We start from the raw sequence: 23,169 nt of genomic DNA, 5'->3' as shown, positions 1-23,169 counted from the left end.
AGGTGGGGAGGGGGAATCATGAAGTTAACTGATGAGGGGGTATAATGAAGTTAGCTGGTGAGAAGGTATCATGAAGTTAGCTATGGAGGGGGTATCATGAAGTTAGCTGGTGAGGGGTAGCATGGAGTTTACTGGGGAGGGGGTATCATGAAGTTAGCTGGCGAGAGGGTATCATGAAGTTAAATGGAGAAGGGGTATCATGAAGTTAGCTGGTGAGGGGTAGCATGGAGTTTACTGGGGAGGGGGTATCATGAAGTTAGCTGGCGAGAGGGTATCATGAAGTTAAATGGAGAAGGGGTATCATGAAGTTAGCTGGTGAGGGGTAGCATGGAGTTTACTGGGGAGGGGGTATCATAAAGTTAGCTGGCGAGAGGGTATCATGAAGTTAAATGGAGAAGGGGTATCATGAAGTTAGCTGGTGAGGGGGGCCTGTAACGAAAATAGAACTGAACGGCTCAAGGCAGAAATAATAGTCATTATGATGTCAGCCGTGTCGTGAACATCCGTATAACCTGAGACTGCGTTACTATTTAACGGACTAAACGCATGCAACATGCTTGCTGGATTAAATGACGATGATAATGGACTTGCAGATATTCCGCATCCATCGGTGGAATACAAAATTATTCCTGAGATAATCAGTAGACTGATGCCGAGAATAGAAAGGATATTCAGATGATTATTTTTACGTCAAAGGCAACGTGCAACAGGTACAAATTACAATGTTGTATTCAAACTTTTATTTATTATACAAATGGATTCAATACTACTAATTATAAACGGTTTGAATACATTATTAATTAGAGCAAGAGGTGACAGTAATCAGATATCCTCATTTGAGCAGTTAAATTCTTTAGAGGTAAGAGATGAACCACTCATTAGTTATTTTCGTGTAGATTTCTTCTTATTTATTATTCTGCAAGGGATCGCCATGCTTGATAATGATAATTTAAACCCACTCCATGAGAGTGTTCGTTCTTATTGCACAATATTCTTTATAATTGTCCTCTGGAGTTGATGGATATAATCATACCTTGTTTCAATTATTGTGCCTTTTATTGTCTCCTTTTAAGCGGCTATGATCACCTGTGTTGTATTTACTGACGTATGCTATCAAGTTGCTTGTCTAGTTTTATTTTCTATCTTCTCTTTATAAGTTATCTTTTTCTAAAGTTGCACGTAGATTCTCTGAAATAAATCACCTGGCTATAACAAGAGATTATCATCTAAATCCGACATCACATAAAGGAACATACACCAATAATATTTTTTTTCTTTGTATTATCATTCGCAATTGTATCATTCGATTTTAGAAGGGATCAATAATATTTAGGACTTTTAGACTAAAAATGCAGTCGCTCCTTGACATTTCTCCTTAATGATAGGGACATTAAGAACACCCTGATGTGAACTTCTGAGAGGTCAAGATTATCATCTCCGGAAACCAAAATCTTGTGGGAATACACTGTTAAAAATTTTGCCCTACGAAAACGGTAAAAATTCTGCAATAAACGTTGCCAGGTATTTTGCCGTTTTAAAAACGGATGTATTGACGTTAAGGAGTAATATTACGGTCACCAACCTGGGAAAGATAATAACAAGGTAGGGTAAAAATTACGGTCGCCTGTATCTTACCGTAATACAGCTGAGAACAGTATATTATTACGGGGAACTTCCGATTTAAATTGCGTATAATAAAGAGTTGGAGGAATTGCTTTGAAAAGATGCGAGATGGCATGTAACTCCAGAAGACGATAACAGAAGCACAAGGGAAAAATATAACAGATGAAGATGCATACATGATAGATGGAATAGTAGTAATTTTGAAAGGATAGAAATAAAATTGACTTTTTGGAATGTTTACAAAGTACAGAAAGATAAGAGATAATTGAAACAAGGAGTAAACGTGAGGATGATAAACGAGGGAATAGTGGAAACCACATAAACAAAAAACTAAGAAACTAAGAATATCTATAGAATAAAAACAATAGATACAAGGATAAACTGCAATATCAGGTTTCACATAAACCGTCTTCAGTATTAGAAAAAAAAAAAGCAAAAAAAAATTGTGGCAACAGGCGAGTCATGCGTCACCTCAACTGTTCGAGGGGAAAATCAAATTAAATTTACAGATCTTGTTGAATATATGACGTAATTAGACTGCTTTCCAGCTCTCTCTCTCTCTCTCTCTCTCTCTCTCTCTCTCTCTTTTATAAAAACACAAAAATGTAGGCAGACGCATTCTAATAAACACGTTCAAACTGGCATATTACCCCACGTATAAACTCTCTCTCTCTCTCTCTCTCTCTCTATCTCCATTAACACAAACATGCAGGCGCACACACGCTAATAAGTATCACCTCAAATTTGAACTCACTCTCTCTCTCTCTCTCTCTCTCTCTCTCTCTCTCTCTCCATTAATACACACATGCAGGCATACACTCTCTAATAGACACGTTCAAATTGGCGTATTACCCCACATATGAACTCTCTCTCTCTCTCTCTCTCTCTCTCTCTCTCTCTCCATTAATACACTCATGCATGCATACTCTCTCTAATAAACACGTTCAAATTGGCGTATTACCCCACATATGAACTCTCTCTCTCTCTCTCTCTCTCTCTCTCTCTCCATTAATACACACATGCAGGCATACACTCTCTAATAGACACGTTCAAATTGGCGTATTACCCCACATATGAACTCTCTCTCTCTCTCTCCTCTCTCTCTCTCTCTCTCTCTCCATTAATACACTCATGCATGCATACTCTCTCTAATAAACACGTTCAAATTGGCGTATTACCCCCACATATGACCTCTCTCTCTCTCTCTCTCTCTCTCTCTCTCCATTAATACACACATGCAGGCATACACTCTCTAATAGACACGTTCAAATTGGCGTATTACCCCACGTATAAACTCTCTCTCTCTCTCTCTCTCTCTCTCTCTCTCTCTCCATTAATACACACATGCAGGCATACACTCTCTAATAGACACGTTCAAATTGGCGTATTACCCCACATATGAACTCTCTCTCTCTCTCTCTCTCTCTCTCTCTCTCTCTCTCTCAAACACTGTTAAAAATTTTGCCCTACGAAAACGGTAAAAATTCTGCAATAAACGTTGCCAGGTATTTTGCCGTTTTAAAAACGGATGTATTGACGTTAAGGAGTAATATTACGGTCACCAACCTGGGAAAGATAATAACAAGGTAGGGTAAAAATTACGGTCGCCTGTATCTTACCGTAATACAGCTGAGAACAGTATATTATTACGGGGAACTTCCGATTTAAATTGCGTATAATAAAGAGTTGGAGGAATTGCTTTGAAAAGATGCGAGATGGCATGTAACTCCAGAAGACGATAACAGAAGCACAAGGGAAAAATATAACAGATGAAGATGCATACATGATAGATGGAATAGTAGTAATTTTGAAAGGATAGAAATAAAATTGACTTTTTGGAATGTTTACAAAGTACAGAAAGATAAGAGATAATTGAAACAAGGAGTAAACGTGAGGATGATAAACGAGGGAATAGTGGAAACCACATAAACAAAAAACTAAGAAACTAAGAATATCTATAGAATAAAAACAATAGATACAAGGATAAACTGCAATATCAGGTTTCACATAAACCGTCTTCAGTATTAGAAAAAAAAAAGCAAAAAAAAAATTGTGGCAACAGGCGAGTCATGCGTCACCTCAACTGTTCGAGGGGAAAATCAAATTAAATTTACAGATCTTGTTGAATATATGACGTAATTAGACTGCTTTCCAGCTCTCTCTCTCTCTCTCTCTCTCTCTCTCTCTCTTTTATAAAAACACAAAAATGTAGGCAGACGCATTCTAATAAACACGTTCAAACTGGCATATTACCCCACGTATAAACTCTCTCTCTCTCTCTCTCTCTCTCTCTCTATCTCCATTAACACAAACATGCAGGCGCACACACGCTAATAAGTATCACCTCAAATTTGAACTCTCTCTCTCTCTCTCTCTCTCTCTCTCTCTCTCTCTCCATTAATACACACATGCAGGCATACACTCTCTAATAGACACGTTCAAATTGGCGTATTACCCCACATATGAACTCTCTCTCTCTCTCTCTCTCTCTCTCTCTCTCTCCATTAATACACTCATGCATGCATACTCTCTCTAATAAACACGTTCAAATTGGCGTATTACCCCACATATGAACTCTCTCTCTCTCTCTCTCTCTCTCTCTCTCTCCATTAATACACACATGCAGGCATACACTCTCTAATAGACACGTTCAAATTGGCGTATTACCCCACATATGAACTCTCTCTCTCTCTCTCTCTCTCTCTCTCTCTCCATTAATACACTCATGCATGCATACTCTCTCTAATAAACACGTTCAAATTGGCGTATTACCCCACATATGACCTCTCTCTCTCTCTCTCTCTCTCTCTCTCTCCATTAATACACACATGCAGGCATACACTCTCTAATAGACACGTTCAAATTGGCGTATTACCCCACGTATAAACTCTCTCTCTCTCTCTCTCCTCTCTCTCTCTCTCTCCATTAATACACACATGCAGGCATACACTCTCTAATAGACACGTTCAAATTGGCGTATTACCCCACATATGAACTCTCTCTCTCTCTCTCTCTCTCTCTCTCTCTCTCAAACACACATATAGAAGGCATACTCTCTCACATGAGAACAGGTTCTTCCATACACCTTCAGTGGGTCAACACACTCTCTAGAATAAGGCAGCGCCAACTTTCAAGATGAACCAGATGAACTTTGAAAATAAATTATTTCCTTATTTTTAGTATTTCATAAATAATGAGCAACATATAGATAGATGAAACAAAATAAAATTTGAATATAAGATTGTTTTTTTTTAAAGAATGGTCGTTATGATATAGGAATTAAAGAAAGAGAGAGAGAGAGAGAGAGAGAGAGAGAGAGAGAGAGAGAGATTAAAGGTGTGTGAAACGTGGACAAGAATTATTATAAAAAGACAAACTTCATGAGATGATAATTATCCTCTTATTTTATTAGATGTTACATGAAATAATTAATTTACTAACATTATCTTCAGAACACACACACGGAAGACCTTTATTCTATTATGACTCTCATTAATTCATTTTTGTTCACAGTATATTAACAATACACATTCCGGATTCTACTTTCTAAAGACCTTCATGAGCAGTTTTACTAATGCCTTCAGAAATTCAATACTATTAAAACTAATGAAAACTCCCACCCCCACCCGCCCCTCTTTTCCTCTTTCTCACGATTATCAGCAAATCCATCTCCCTCTGAGAGACACTACTACAGTTCTCAAGGAAGTGCTCAAGAAGATTTCAGGGTGAGATAGAGGAAGGACCAGAAGAAACGGGATGTGTAGGTCTCCCATATGGTATTCGAGAATGATTTAGATACCTTCACCCCTTTCTATCTTAAGGGGACTTAGATAAAATCGGGGGTCATTTACTAGTACTTTCTAGGTACGTGGAAGTGTTTGGGGTTATGCCTTTAAGGAGTTGAAATATTAGGAAGAGACTGTAAATCTTAAATTTTAGAAGAATTCTAAAACCGAATAATCTTAGAAGACTCGAAAGATAATAAGACCTTTTGCTACTTAGGGGAGCTCGGATACAATCAGGGATTTTTACTAGTACTTTCTAAGTTTATGCAAGTGTGTGGGCTATTTTCTTGCAGGATTTGAAATACTAGGAACAGACCTGACATCTTAAATCTTAGAAGAATTCTAAAACCGAATAATTTTAGGAGACTAGAGATAATAAGACCTTTTGTTTCTTAAGGGGACTTCGATACAATCAGAATTAATTTTCTAGTACTTTCTAGATAAGTACAAATGTTAGATTTATATCTTGAAGAATTTGCGATACTAGGAACAGAATGTAGATCTTGAATCTTAGAAGATTTTTAAAATCTCCGAATCTTAGGTTTAAGAAGACTCAAGAGACAATAAAATCTTTGTTGCTTTTAGTAGTTTTGAAAATATCTAGATATGGGTATGTTTTCCATCTTAGGAGAATTGAGGAACGCATTCTACTTTACAGACGTTTTACTATGAGTAGAAATTCGAACAGAATATTTATACATTTACTTTTAGATAAATAAGAAATTGATAATTGCATTTTAAAACGGTGACGATTTTATATAATTTGAGAATTAAGAGATTAAATCTTGCGTAATATGCCTCTGGTTTATCAAAATTATTATAAACAAAATATACACGTAATGGGGAAGTATCTACACGTTTTGTAGCACATAAGGGTAAAAAATACATCTTTTCTGTCAATTGACAATGCGCAAGTCTTCTTTCTTATATTTTAAAGTTTATAATCAACTCTAATTTGCTTATATTTTTTCAGAGTAAAATTTCATCAGTCGGGACATTGTTCTCGACACGGAAGCTGTAATATGATCTCGTGTATGCAAAAGAAAATGGTACGAGATTAAGAAATAGAAAGTCAAAATTAAGTCAAAATTACCATCATTGGGAAGATTTGTAACATGATTGCACTTCCTTGTTTCATAAAAAGGTTGGAGAAAACGTTCAATGTGTCTATTTTGGACCACTTTCATTTAGAAACTTGAAAGACTAATTAAGATAATGAACACTTCATCATTCATATGTAGGATCTACTGTTTTTATATATTATTTAATCTTTAAGGTTATCATTTGACAGGTTCATCGACTTAAATTCGACCAAATTTGATGCAATGTGTTTAAAGTGCTTATTTCCCCAAGGTTTAAAAATAAATATTTTGCCGTCGTATGCTGTCTCATACACTTAAAAAATCTGCATTAAAAAAACGGTAAATACCTTGCAACATCTATTTCAGGAAATTTACCGTTTCAAAAACGGATATATTAAGGTAAAGGAGTGATATTACGGTCAACAATACGTAACATATAAGAACAAAGTATAGTAAAATTACGGTCGCCCGTATTTTACTGAAATACGGCTGAGAACAGTATATTTTTAAGGAGAATTTCCGATTGAAATTGCGATTTTTTTTTTTTTTTTTTGTAAGAGTTGCTAACAGACGTACCACATTTGGTGCAAGATAAATCTCCATATATTGACCATTTTTTTTAAGCATCAGGACTGAACTAAACTTCGTAGCAATCTCAATGGTTTACTTTTTTCTGCCTCTAACAGTTCGCTCTCTCGTTTTAGTACAGCGGCATAGCAGACCAATTGTTCAAATTGGTCTAAAAGCACCAAAATTGGCACACATGTAGATTAATATATTCTAAACATTTTTGGATATGGAGGCATTCAAGATTAGCCCTTAGGAAGATATGGCGGCCATTGTTCAAAATGGCCGCCATTTAACATTAGCGTCATTACATAGACTTCATTATGTGTCGTTAGTTTGGTGCTAGATGGGCCAAAATTCCCTTTTTTTACATCAGAATTAACATCAATAAATGTTTAACAGATATTTAGATGAATCTTCTCAAAAATGGCCCCCAAACTGGCCGCCATTTTGTGGAAAAAGTGGACATTTGATGAAGATTTCAATACTCAATGACATAATACCTCTAATAACCAGTACCTGATTTCAGGAACACACTTTAATTGCTCAAGTTGCTTTTTTATTTCAAATTGCTGGCAAAATTGCTAGTCAAAATAATACACAGAGTACGGGAAGTTTACAGTATGGTCAGATTGTAGTTATATAGTCGACCAAAAGCCCAGTCTCTAGGCACAGTACTTGTGTAATCCTGCAGTACATACATGTAATACAATAACGTAGATTTTGCCACACTATGTTAATTATGATTCCGAACTTTTCAAATCTGGTCACCAGAATTATGAATGTCTACAGATCATAATGTTGGTTAGCAAGTTTTCTGTCCCAATCTACTGGCATTCGCCTTCACAGAAACATAGACCAGTGCATTGCAGTGAAGCGTTCTTGCACTTGCAGCGGTTTTTGCAGCCTTTCTTGCATCCGCAAGACACCAGCTCATAGCAGGCCTTGGATGCCTCAGGGAGTGTGGTCCAGAGTGGTGTGTAGAGCCCATCATCACTCCGATGCCAGCCCCAGTCTGTTGGTGGAGGGAGCACGGGCGTTGGTACCAATGCCTGGCCCCAGACATGACCACCCTGAAGGGCAGATCTCTTCACATGCTGCTCCAGAGCAGCGTAGGTTGGCGGGATGTTCTGAACAGAGTTCGTCTTTGCAAAGAGCTGCTTTCTCGCCTTGTTGACGTCCTTGCATTTGCTTGTGCGGTCATACAGGAGTATGACAAACCTCTCGATGACATGCATTGTATCCTCTTGGATGCTTGTGGGTGCATTTGCCAGACTCAGCAGGGCATCAGTGAGTTCTGGCAGCGTGTTCCATGTTGCCCAGGCAGATTTCTTCCCATGTCCGACGAAGGCTGACACAGTATCACACCCTGTGATGGCATGAAACATTGGAAGAGCACATGCCTTCTCTGGACCAAGGGAGGAAGCTATTTCATGGGCTGCAATGTAGCGGTAGTTCTTGCCTGTCCCAAAGGCTACCCAGAGTTCGTCTCCAGCTGGTAGTTTCTGAACTACCATCACTGCTAGGACCACGACGTCACTGTCTACTGTTCGAACCTGTATCTGGTGGTGACCATGTTGTGCAGCATGTGCTACATGTAGCATCATGCGGGTGTCTGCCTCTTCTTGGTTGCATGGTGCGAGTGAGTTGACATCCTCTTGCTGTGGAACACAGATCACCTGCTCCCCATCAGTGACGACCAGTTCCTTGCCTTCTTCTTGAAAGGACTCTGCAAGCATGGTGGAGAGGTAGCTGAAGAGCTCCACTTTGTTGCTATCAACTCGCAGGAAACTTTGCCAATTTCCTGGTATGACTGCTGAGTCGACAACACGCCGACGTACTCCCTTTCCACGCTGTTCTCTGGTTGATGCCTTCAGGGAATCTGCTCTGTAGCTGTCCCACACAAGGTCAAGACGTGATACATGTTGGAAACGTTGTACAACGTATGGGATGAACACTTGCTGTGCATATTCCTCGAACGTGTTGGCAGTACCCGGCTTCAACATCTGTACGATTACTGCTCCATCGAGGACAACAGCAGTGACAGTAGGAGCTTCAAACTGAGGCTCAGCATGGCCTTCAAGGCACACCAGCAAGTCACTCTTGCTCCCTAGGTACAGTCTCCCTCCGTCAGATAAAGCTGGAGGGCATTGCTGATTTTCATGCCTGAAGAACTCTTCTAGATTCCCATCACGGGTCTGGCAGCCGATATATAATCGTGCGAAGAGCGCAACATCATTCTTCAGAGATTTGACCTGTTCTTTTCCTTTGGGTATATTGGGTCCTCTCTTGGTCGCAAACAGTGGTAGCTTGTTCCGGTGGATTGCCACCTCAATGGACTTGGTTCTGTCCACGATGCATTCCTTTGAGAATGCTTCAAACTGGTCTTGGCCAATCTGCTTGGCGTTACGGACTGTTTCTATGACTGCAGGGTCTGCGATCTCCTTTGTGTCGAGCACCAGCAAGTCCTGACTGTCCTCCTCGAAAGGGTTGCCCAGCTCTTCAATGACGGCCACGAGTGAGCGCACATCTCTGGCAAAAGTGTTCTGCACACTTGGTGTCTCTTCATGGTGACGTGTCTCCTCTTGATCGTGTGGATGCAGATTGAAGTCGTCAAATTCCACAATCACTCTAGCAACCTCCGGTCCGGCAACCATCCAGCGCCTCAGTGCAGTTGGATTGTCTGTGAGGCCGATGGCTCCTCCATCACCCTTGACATACGCGTTGTTCTGCTCATGTCCTTGGTCAAGAGGGATTGCTGAAAAGATCCTCTTGGTCTTCTGGACTGTGAAGTGTCCCTTGCTAAACTCTGTGAAGACGTCTGGATGTTTGTTTGCCAGTTCTGCCATGTCCCGTAGATGCACTGGTATCCATCGGGCATAGTTCGTGTGGTCTAGTGCGAAGAACCACGGAGCCAGTTCTGTCAGAGCATCCACGTACATGCTAAAATTGGCTTCTCTCAGAGATCGCACATAGATCAGAGTGGACAGCTCCAGTGCCAAGACTGTTGACCAGTACTGAAACTGCGGATAACTCTGTTCTCTCTGACTGCACCAGTCTTCGAAGCTTTCAGGGTGCTCATCATCTTCTGTATTGGTGGTGCTGTACTTGTCATAGGCACGCCGTTGGAGATTATACAACGCAGCCGCTGTGACTTGGTGTGCTCTTCTGGTGCGTGTGACGTGAGCTGCTCGAAGAAATGAGTCTGCTATTCCTTCAGTTGTGATCTCTGCTTGTACCAGTGCTTGGGTCCACCCACTTCCCTGCAACACTATACTATTACTGCAGCCGCCGTCACTGCCACCAACGCTGCCGCTGCAAAGTAAAATTCATTTTCTTGTGAAATGGTAGCCAAATTATTTGGTAAGCACAGAAGTATGTGTAATTGTACAATACTTATCACCTCTAGCACACTTATCACCGTTAGCATCCACAAAAAGACAAATTATGGTACATATTCAATGACGCTAACGGTAAATAGCGGCCATTTTGAAAAATGGCCGCCAAATGTGCTACGGGGAGAATCTTGAATGCCTCCATATCCAAAATTGTTCAGAATGTATTAATCCACATGTGTGCCAATTTTGGTGCTTTTAGAACAATTTGAACAATTGGTTTCATATTTCTTACTATGCCGCTGGGCTATTTAGCAAAATGCCATCGCCAAAAGCGTCTAGAGTCTTAATAGCTGGATTTATCTCTTGCCTCTGAAAACTGATAGCAGTGTAACTCTCCTGGAAAACCTTTCCACATCATTCCCATCTTAAGTTAATACATTCCATCTGTTATTATCATTCAGCATCTCAATAGCGCTTCGCTTTTTCTTGTCATATTAATCTACAATCTGTTTAATTAAGAAACATATTTGCATCTTAAATAAAAATGCAAAACAACAACAGATGCAGCCGTTTCTAGTCCACTGTAGGATAAAGTCCTAAGACATGTCCTTATTCACGTCTGGGGCTTGGCCAGTTTTGGCGATGGTGGGAGCCTTAAATTTACTATGATCACCCACAGCTAACAAACTTAGTATGGGCGGCCCTTTCACCACGTTAAGATATCCCCTCTCAGAGAGGGAAATGGAAATGTAATGGGATATAAATATGTAGATACTTATAAATGGATATCAAAATTTTCAACGAACAAGGACGGACAGGGAGAGACAGACACACAGACAAACAGAAATTTCTGTTGCGGGCATTTAATAACAAAGAAAGAAACTAATAATAAAAGAAGTGAGATCTAACAATATTGAAGACAACAACTATGCCCCTCAATAGAGAGAGAGAGAGAGAGAGAGAGAGAGAGAGAGAGAGAGAGAGAGAGAGAGAGAGAGAGAGAGAGAGAGAGCGCAGGCAACGTGGAATACGGCAAATATGACCTTCCAGAAACCTTATTTTTATTCAAAAATATGCAGATTGTAAACTTTATCAAATTTGAGGCTTTGAATGATTTTGTTGATTTTTATTTTTCATTAATAAGTCTAAATCATCTAGATGATACAAATGTCTGAGTTGTGATAGAAAATTTGGTCTATATATTAACTAACGCTGATAAGTTTTAATCCTTAATACTGAAATAACACTCCGACATGGAAAAGATCAAGAGACACAATATATATATATATATATATATATATATATATATATATATATATATGTATATATATAAATATGTATATACATATAAATTATAAGTATAACCTATATACATATATATATATATATATATATATATGTATATATACATATATACAGTATATATATATATATATATATATATATATATATATATATATATATATAGATATATATATATATATATATATATATATATAGATATATATATATATAGATATATATATATATATATATATATATATATATATATATGTGTGTGTGTGTGTGTATTAAATATTATACATATACTGTATATATACACAAACTATACACACACACACACACACACACACATATATATATATATATATATATATATATATATATATATATATATATTATATATATATATTGTATATATATATATATATATATATATATATATATATATAAACTTACATATATATAAATATCATCATCTACTCATACGCCTATTGACGCAAAAGGGTTCGGTTAGATTTCGCCAGTTGTCTCTATCTTGAGTTTTAAATCAATACTTTTTCATTCATCATCTCACACTTCGCCATTCATAGTCCTCAGCCATGTAGGTCTGGGTCTTCCAACTCTTCTAGTGACTTGTGGACCCCAGTTTAAAGTTTGTTGAACTAATCTCTCTAAGGGAGTGTGAAGAGCATGACCAAACCATCTCAATATATATATATATATATATATATATATATATATATATATATATATATATATATATATATATATATATATATTAACATATAAGAGATCCCAGACATAAATTCTCACAAATGTCAGTTCAACATGAAAAACGAGGAAAAATCTTACGAGTAAGCTCTCTCAATGATCTCCTTAGCAACTCTGTTAAAAATTTGTATAAAAAAACATTAAGTCTGGCAACATTTATTCCACGATTTTAACCGTTTTAAAAACGGATAAATTGACGTAAATGAGTGATAATACGGTCACCAAACCGCAAGATATAATAACAAAGTAAGGTAAATTTACGGTCGCCTGTATTTTACTGAAATATGGTTGAGAACAGTATATTCTTACGGAGAATTTCCGATTAAAATTACGGTTTTTTTCAACAGTGTTAACAGGAAGTACAAAACTCAAAATTACCTAAGCATGAGGCGATGCAAATCTTAAAACGAATTCTCACGAAGACTGGCAAGCCCTAAGACGTGTCACTGTGGTTCATCTTCCTCCCCTTACCTTAAACGGCCTTTAACTAATAAGCGTTTTCAAGGAATGTTATTACGAATGTCTTATGGGCATTTTACAGTGGGCCACCCACATACCACTCATAAAAGATGTAGTTTAAAGAATCCTTATATTTTTTTTTTCAACAGAATCCCTAGATTACTGCGCTCATAAGATCGTTGATTCATGGCCCTTAATGATGGTATGGTCTGAATGATGCTTTAAAACTAACGAACCGGATAAAAAGGGTGATTTATACCTTGTAAAACGGATTGAAAATAATTGTCCTTTCCCGTTCATCTTGTCTTACCAAACAAGCTGACTCAAGCTATTTCGGTTATTAATGGACATTGTTGAGTTTTAAACTCAACTTTCTAATCATAAATTCTTAAGGCATTTTTATGTTTGAATTCACGGTATAATTTTCTACTTTATCAAATAGCTTAAGATGGTCTGCTGACTAGGATATCTTTCATGTTCCCCAGAAAAAATTACAGTTTTGCAACTATCTTCTTATTCGCTACAGCAATTTATCAATCAAATTATTACATGTTAATATAGAAACATCTTGGGGACGGCGGAACTAATTTGGTATGAAATACTCCCCCCCCCCACAAAAAAAAAAATCTTTAAACGTATTTCCTAGACTTGTCGTGAATTTCTTTCTTCCACCAGAAACACCATAAAAGAAAGTGTGCTTCGAATTGTGTATTGAGGTACGTTCGTATGATTAATACTAAATAGTTCTGCCATTAAGTATGGATTGTAGCCAATGTTTTAATTATCTTTAATTCTTGTTTTAATCACGTTTCAGTCATTGTTTTTCTTCTCCTATTTCTTTTCTTTTGAAAAACTCACAATTTCTATCAATCTTTACCACGAAATTTTGTGAAGAAACCTAAATAAGTTTGGCACATAAATTCTACGTTACTCTACTGTGATTATCTCTGTGAATCAGAACTTCTAAGAAAGGGTCACTGGGAAATAAAAAAAGAAAAGTGACTTAGCCTCTGTAGTATGGCCATCCACTATCTTTGGTTGGAGGCTTTTTGCTTGAGGGTATAGTCATGCACGCATTTTTACTGTGCTCTTATTCGCATTATATATATATATATATATATATATATATATATATATATATATATATATGTGTGTGTGTGTGTGTGTGTGTGTGTGTGTGTGTGTATTTCTGCCCATAATAGTTTCTCACCTTGAAGGGCGTAGCACTGGGAAATTTTAGCTCTCTGGTTTCTCATCATGGTTATGAGGGCGAGCTCATTAGCCTCATGTCCTGATTCCTGACCCACATTAGATCTTAAAAGTAATTTCTGATAGATTCTGTGCAATTGTTTCTCTTTTTAATATTGTTGAGCTTGGTCATTTTATCGTCAGGGTAGAATAGAACTGGGTAAAATTTATCCATCTTAATTTTTATTCACCTCGGGCAATTCTTTCATTGGCAGTTGTGATTGTCAAATTTATCCTAAATTAGTTATCTATATGATTCAAGATTGATTTTCATTCAGATTTAGTTTCTGTGCAACGATTATTCATGTTAATTCATACCGTGTAGGTTTTCTAAATTTTGTATCTAAACCGTTGATATATTCCACTAAGATATCAACTCTGTAGCATATATGAATACATTGGTAACTTTACTATTGCTTAACTATTAATCTACGATACCACTACTCAATCTGTCTCTGATCGTTAAGCTTGGTGTAAATTATAATTCCATTCACGTTTAATTTCCCAATTCTTCAACTATTTCGCATTAGAAATAAGAAATTAAATTTGAAGCAAAACATATCGACCTGTCGCAATAAAACCACCAATAAGCAATATTCTATTATAAGTCTTAATACCGTTCAAGTGGACAACATCAAAAGGGCACATCCTACCGGTTTCTAATTAATTGCTCAAAGGTGAGGTTGCTACCCACACACCCCTTTTCTAGACTCAAGAAAAGGCTGGGATGACCCATTAATAATTGTGTAACCCACGTGTTTCATACACACCATACACTGTAACGGTTTTCATTTTTATCTTATCACTCTCTCTTCCCTGCACTGTTAATAGACCAAATTGTGTTATTATGCTAGCACAAGCTTTATCATGTTTGAATTTTTATGACGTTCTTCCTCAGCTGCAACCTAACTGCCCGCTCGCGCAGCTGTCAAGACTGATGGGTGGAAGGCCAAGGGGCGATCCACGGCCTTCCAAACGTGAGTTCATGGTTACACAAATCAGTAACGAGCCCTAATTGTCCGATGCAATTGCAAAATTTAGGCAGCAGGGTCACCAAAATCGAAAATAACTCAGAGAACATAAAGATTGCATATGAATGCACTATATTTATCTATCTATATATATATATATATATATATATATATATATATATATATATATATATATATATATATATGTATATATATATATATATATATATATATATATATATATATATATATATATGTGTGTGTGTGTATGTATAAATACTTGTATACATACACACATATGGGCACTTTTCTTCCATATCACATTATTCTAACTTTTTATCACTTATATTTCGAGGTACCTATTTTACAGTTTGTATGCCTGACATCATGTGGTGGACAAGGCAAGGTAATGAGAACTTTTCTAGGCTAAATAAGCAAGAAACTCTCTCTCTCTCTCTCTCTCTCTCTCTCTCTCTCTCTCTCTCTCTCTCTCTCTCTCTCTCTCTCTCTTCTCCTGTTATAAATTATTTGGGTATCTTGATTAGGAAATAATCTTGCTTGTTGTCAACGCAAAATGAAGTGGTTAAATATGTTCAGTTTTTTGCAGTAGCCAGGAATGGTGATAAGAAAAATCTTGTTTAAAACAGAATTCTGTTAAAGCTTATGTAATAACAAATGCTTGTTTTTGCGATTTCGCAAAGAAAACTCCAAAAACCATTTTAAAAAGCCAAGGAAGCAGATTTTTAAAGCCACCGAATAATTCAGTGAAATAACTTGAATCTTCCATAATTATGGTATAATCAACTTTAGTAAAAAGAAAATCGATGTCATTTTTTTTTTCAAAATAAATCACATACAATAATCAAGTTTACAAATACAAGCATGGGTATTATTCACCGGAATATTTGACAGAGAGAGAGAGAGAGAGAGAGAGAGAGAGAGAGAGAGAGAGAGAGAGAGAGAGAGACCGGTTTTAGAAGCACATTGTGATCTGAGCTTTAATAGTTAGCACCAGCAGTGGGAGTAATCGTGTTTAAAGTTTAGAGGGCTCCGGTCATTATTCTGACACATTCATTGTATCAAGGCCGACGTAAGTGCTACAGGAAAGGAGATTTTCGAGATGCTTTATTTGAAGTATTTTCGACTATACGTTGATATTCTTTTTTTTTTTTCTTTTGTGATGACTCTTGAGCAATATTTTCGATATTTAGAGAAAATGGGGTCTGAAATACTTAGAGGTTTATACACTATATATATATATATATATATATATATATATATATATATATATATACATATAAATATATATATATATATATATATATATATATATATTATATATATATGTGTGTGTGTGTGTGTGTGTGTGTGTGTGTGTGTGTGTAGATCATCACCTTTCATGATACATAACTTTCGTACATAACCTAACCAAAATACAAACATCATTTAAGAGAGAGAGAGAGAGAGAGAGAGAGAGAGAGAGAGAGAGAGAGAGAGAGAGAGAGAGAGAGAGAGAGAGAGAGAGGAGAGTTTGTTGATTAATTAACTCGCTGAAGAATAGCCATTTAATTGCCAAAAAAAAAAAAAGAACTGGAACGAGAGATTGTTTATTCTGTCTTCGTTTTATTGGGAGCAAGATCTTATTTCCGAGGAAAAGGAAAAGAAAAAATCATCACTGATCAAAGGCTCTGATAACGACGTCAGCTGTTACTTGTCATGCCAAACGACCTCCTGGTCATGAAGGAAAGCCACTTAGATGAGAGAGAGAGAGAGAGAGAGAGAGAGAGAGAGAGAGAGAGAGAGAGAGAGAGAGAGAGAGAGAGAGAGTGCTAAAAGAGTTGCTATGATCTTAAACTTTAGAAATGTAGTCAAAATAAAAGTTTTCGCTTTCAAAGCTTTATTTGTGAATAAGAATACACACTGTATTTATTGAATATGTCTGTTTAGTGTTCCTTAACAATAAAATCGTAATTTTTAGCCAATATGTGTATTTTTATGCTGCTAGCCAGTCGGAAAAGCACCTACTTAAGACTGGCTGCCAAGGCAAGATCCCGCGTCTTACGTAAGGTGCAGGGCAATCTACAACGAACGAACGGAGCTCCTAACCCTGCCATAATTACCGTTCCTGCCACAAAAAAAAACTCTAACGCCTCGGCATATCACGATCCTTCAGTTCCGCATCTACTAGCCAGCAATGGTGTTCTTTATATCTATTTTAATAAGATGTTTTCAATCCATTTCCACGCCAAGATCAAGCTTTGATAACAACAGATAATGCCATATCATAAATAAATATATATATATATATATATATATATATATATATATATATATATATATATATATATATATATATATATAGCCTATATTTATATATATGTAATTTCATACACTAATCTTTCTATCCTTTGAAAGTAATAGAAGCGTTTTGTTTAAAATATGGTTTTGAAAGTAAGCGAAGACTATAACCATCAGAAGGAACAACAAATGCGTCCGTTTCTAGTCCACTGCGGGACAAAGGCCTCAGGTATGTCTTTATTCATATCTAGGGTTTGGCCAGTATTGCTGATTGGTGATGGTGGGAAACTTTAATCTGATCGCATACAGCAAACCAACCTAGCATGGGTGTCCCTGAATGGTACATCTTTGCTGATCATGGCAATACACAAACATTTTCAACACGTTAAGGTATCCCCACTCAGAAAGAAAGGAAACTGATATATCAATACCGAACGATTCAAGATTCCGAAATTTATAAAGATTTCTTTGAATAAATTAATATGCGCAATTCATCTCAACTAAATGTAAGTCATCAAAGTAGAACTAATTCCAATTAACTGAATGGTCAATAAATGTCCAAAATAAGCGTCAAGATCATGTGTCTGCTCAATCTTGTTTCGGGATCCCGGGTAAAAAATCTCGCGGCCAATCTTGTTTTTCTCCAGGATCAAGTTTCATTTGAATGGAAAAAAAACATTCGGGAGATGTTAGCTTCTTTTTTATGTGAGTAAAGAAATGTTCTTCTTTATACCATCTTATTTCTCTTCCTGTTTTTTTTTTTTTTTTAAGTTTTTATTGTTTATATATGAGATTTATTTTAATATTGCTACAGTTCTCAAGATATTTTATTTTATTTTTTTAATTACTTTCTTGTAGTTTCCTTATTTCCTTTCTTCACTGGGCTATTTTCCCAGTAGGGGCCCTATGGCTTATAGAATTCTGCTTTTCCAACTAGGGTAGTAGCTTAGCAATTACTAATAAATAAATAAACAAATAAATAAATAAATATATATATATAAATATTTATATATATAATATATTTATATATATACTGTATATATATGTATATGTATATAAATATATATACATATATATATATATATATATATGTGTGTGTGTGTGTGTGTGTGTGTATAAACTTATATACATATATATATATATATATATATATATATATATGAGAGAGAGAGAGAGAGAGAGAGAGAGAGAGAGAGAGAGAGAGAGAGAGAGAGAGAGAGAGAGAGAGAGTATATACATACCCCTGGGTTTATAGCATCCTGCTTTTCCAGCTAGGGTTGTAGCTGAACAAGAAGTAGTAGTAGTAATAATAATAATAATAATAATAATAATAATAATAATAATAATAATAACATGCCTTGCCCTCGTCCATTTCTTATTCTTACTTGCTATTAGAATATCCTCTACTTTAGTTTGCACTCTATCCATGTTGCTCTTTTTCTGACCATTAGTGTTAATCCCTTCATTTTTCTTTCCATAGCTCTTTGGGTTGTAACTAGCTTGTGTTCTAAGGGTTTGATAAGGCTCCAAGTTACTGGTGCATAAGTTAATACTGGTAGGACCATCTGATTAAATATTTTTTTCTTTTTAGAGAAATTAGCATTTTACATCTCTTAATTTCATTTTGTTTACCAAAAGATCTCCATCCTATGCTCATCCTTCTTTTAATTCCTGTCTCATGTCCTGGGGAAACACTCACTGTCTATCCTAAGAAGGCTACGTATGTTTATTAACAACCTCTAGATGTTCACCCATAAATCTTCTTTACAGTTTCTCTGCATTTTTTATTAAACATAGCCTTAATTTTACTCATTCGTTTTCAGTCCTACATTTGTGCTCTATCTATTCAAATTTTCTATCATCTTTTGTAATTCCTCCAATGATTCACTAAATAGTACTATGCATCTACAAATCTTAAGTTGCTAAGGTATCCCCCATTAATGTTAATTCCTACATTTTTCGTTATCTAATTTCTTAAATTCTTGTAAACATGCTGTGAATAATTTAAGAAAGATGGGAGTCTCCCTGTATAACTCCTTCTCAAAAATATTTTTTCACTATATGTAGCTTTAGGATTGTTGTACTACACGTACAGATGTCTTTAAGTGATCTTAAATATATATGAGCGTGAGGCCAATCTCGAGATCCTGTGATGCTTTATAAAAAATAAACTCACATATTAAAGTTTCTTTGATATTCAGATTGCTCCTTATAAGTGCATTCAAAATAAAACCTTCGATATAAGAGGATACCATTTTAGAGTATTATTATTATTATTATTATTATTATTATTATTATTATTATTATTACTTGCTAAGCTACAACCCTAGTTGGAAAAGCAGAATGCTATAAGTCCAAGGGCCCCAACAGGGAAAATAGCCCAGTGAGGAAAGGAAACAAGGAAAAATAAAATATTTTAAGAACAGTAACAAACATTAAAATAAATATTTCCTATATGAACTATAAAAAACTTTAACAAAACAAGAGGAAGAGATATCATATAGAATAGTGTGCCTGAGTGTACCCTCAAGCAAGAGAACCCAATTTAAGGGGAAAAAAAATGCGTGAAACAAGCCTCATTTGCTTAGTCTCTTTGACATGAATTTAACGGTGCTGATAAACTTCAAGTTATGCACTAATTAGAAAGTCTACGGCAATTATATTCGGTCGGCATTAGTTTTAACGGGTGACTCGCAAGCTATTCTGGGATGTTCGCTAATGCGTTTCTGTTTCAAGCATTCTCTGGAATTTCAGCTTTAAATACAAGATACCGTGAATCTCGAAGGAGCTATGTGTAGGATACACACTACAAGGCTTTTTGTTTCTTTTCCTTCTTGAAATATTGTTCCTTTCATTGTTCACTTCCATATATTGGTTATTTGTCTTTTTTTGGGAACGGAGGGTGAGAGAAACGAAAGAGGTGCCAGGATGATGATAATGATTATTATTATTATTATTATTATTATTATTATTATTATTATTATTATTATTATTATCTAAGCTACAACCCTGATTGCAAAGCAGGATGCTATAAGCCCAAGGGCTCCAACAGGGAAAAATAGCACAATGAAGAAAGGAAATATATAAACTACAAGAAACGTAATGAACAATTAATGTAGAATATTCTAAGAACGGTAACATTAAAATATATCTTTCATAAACTATGAAAAGATACTTATGTCAGCCTGTTCAACATAAAAACATTCGCTGCACGTTTGAATTTTTGGATACACATGAGAAGTACTAACGTTTAGCTATACTATAGTCCATTTCTTTTAGCGAGGCAGATTTGCACCGACTCGCAGCGGTGCTCTTTCAAGCTCGGAAAAGTTTCCTGATCGCTGATTGGTTAGAATTATCTTGTCCAACCAATCAGTGATCAGGAAACTTTTCCGAGCTAAAAGGGCTACGCAGCGAGTCTGTGCAAATATGTCTAGCTAAAAGAAATGGAATATAGTACTAGTACTAATGCTACGTTTATCCGTCTCGGTCTCATTTATATATATATATATATATATATATATATATATATATATATATATATATATATATATATATAACTTTCTTCCGGTCCTCATTCACTTATTGCTGAGAGCTTCCAATTTACTAAGCATATTGCTATCTCAACCGTCGAAGAACTGTTAAACATTATTTTCCTTTCCTTTCATCAATTAAACTTAATAGGCTTAGTTTATGTCAAACAGGAGAAAGTAATGTTATATAAACTGACAATGAACGAACATATAAATATGGTAAGAAATTGTAACTATCATGTTAGAAACATAGCATTTATTAGTAAATACTTAGATGAAAAATCTATGGCCATACTCATTAATCACCACATATTTTCAAGAATTGATTACTGCAACTCACTGTTCTATGGCTTACCAAATTATCAGCTGAAGAAAATTCAGAGAGTACAAAACAAAGCCGCTAGATTAATAAAAGGACTACACAATAGGGAAAGAGTTACCCCTGCACTAATTAAATTACACTGGCTACCGGTAAAAGCGAGAATTGAATACAAGCTACTCTTACTAACGTTTAAGATACTGAACCAAAATGAACCAAAATATCTAAAAGAATGCCTGAATAAACTAGAACTAGAAACAAATGTTAACACAAGACACATGAGTGACAAACATAGGCTATCTGAACCAAGAACAAATAGTAAATTTGGTGAAAGGGCTTTTAGCTACTGTGCGCCTAGACATTATAATAAACTACCAACTGAAATGAAGGACCTAAAGGGAGCAATTGAATTTAAGAAGAAACTAAAGACATTACTTTTCACAAGATCATATGATTTGGAAGATGCTACAATCAAAGAATTGTATAAGTTATAATGAAAATGTTTCGTTAGATGATTAATATGGACCCGCCCGAGAAGAAGTTCACTCGACTTCAGTGGAGGGTTGGATTTAAACCCAAAACAAGTAAAACAAGTAAATAAAGGGTATATTTTTCCCTCCCCCCCAAAAAAAAAAATACAATAGGGTATAGTGCTATACTCGAAACGCCTTTGTCCTGAAATAAATAATTTATTTTTGTTTAGGAATGTTAACGTTCTCTATTGTGAATTATAACTTAGTAGACCTAGTCTCTGTCAAACGGAAGTCTCATAAATAAAACGGTATATATAACTTTTCCTCTTCAAGAAATCATAAAATGATATAGTACTATATTCGAAACGCCTTTGTCCTGAAATAAGTAGATTTGTTTTCGTTTAGGAATGTTAACGTTTTTTACTACGAACTATCAGAAACGAGCAGTTGCAAAAATTATGCAAAAGATCACACTCGGAACTACTACCAGTCAACTTTATCACACCAGAGCGATTCGTAAGGCTTAAACGGCTACAAATTATAGTTTATTTATCCCAAATAGTTTGAAGGCTTCTTTATCGAACCCAGGCGACGAGCTGATAATTCGAATGGCCAGACACATATACTATCTGCCCTATAGGACTACAGAATTACATAGAGACCGCGTTTGGCCAAAAGGACCAGGTAATCTAGAAAAAAGGGACTGGCGTATACGATTAATACACTTCGGCTGGTTTACATTTGTTATATAAAATCAAATTAATAAATAAAACGATTTTCTTCCGAATTACTTACCATTATGGGTGTGTTGTGCAGTGTAACCGATAGGTGATGAGGGAGGCTCGAGTCGGAGGTATCTGGCATCAGGATGATCGGGTGCAAAACACAATGACTGTGAAGGCAGATTAGCTGTCATATTTAAGTTAGTTCATGTCAAGTAATACGCCACAAACAATGGCCAGCAATAGTGAATTGTCCCATACCCTGCAGATATTTATCTATGGGATAACGGTAAAATGAGGGAGCAACTCCGTCATCGCTACACTTCACTAACTTTGTGAACAATGTTATTGCCCAGGCCCCCGTGTCCACTTCCGATTTCCCGCCTTATTACCAATCATCTACCAAAGTAATCCGCTATCAGCAAATGTCAGTAATAGCGCAATATCCAACTTATAGCTGAAAATTGAGTATGTATTGAGGACAGAAAGTAATCATTGTATCCTCTGCTTCAGTGTCAATTACTATTAAATACTGTAGTATGGATGTGGATTTAGCGTAGTGCACTACTTTGTATCGCGGAGGATAGTGTTCGAGCCTTATTATGAATCTTTACTTAATTAACAGTACAGCTTTCTGCAAAAATATTAATACTGAAAATAGTGATTTCGTCCATTCATAACAATATTCATATTATC

The 23,169-nt window shown here is 35.9% G+C and overlaps 1 protein-coding gene across 1 annotated transcript in view; it reads right to left on the bottom strand.

The window, feature by feature from the left end:
- The window catches only part of LOC137629679 (uncharacterized), a 50,056-nt gene extending 27,276 nt beyond the window's left edge, over window positions 1-22,780 (bottom strand). Inside the window, exon 1 of the mRNA XM_068361233.1 lies at window positions 22,547-22,780. Within this exon, the coding sequence (XP_068217334.1) occupies window positions 22,547-22,667 (121 nt within the window). The 5' untranslated portion in view covers window positions 22,668-22,780. The remainder of the gene's footprint in view (window positions 1-22,546) is intronic.
- Window positions 22,781-23,169: the final 389 nt, after the last annotated feature.

Source organism: Palaemon carinicauda, chromosome 37 (genome assembly GCF_036898095.1).
Source record: "Palaemon carinicauda isolate YSFRI2023 chromosome 37, ASM3689809v2, whole genome shotgun sequence".
Classification (NCBI taxonomy): domain Eukaryota; kingdom Metazoa; phylum Arthropoda; class Malacostraca; order Decapoda; family Palaemonidae; genus Palaemon; species Palaemon carinicauda.
Note: the sequence above shows the minus strand (reverse complement) of the source record. Positions and strands in the feature narration are given on the sequence as shown.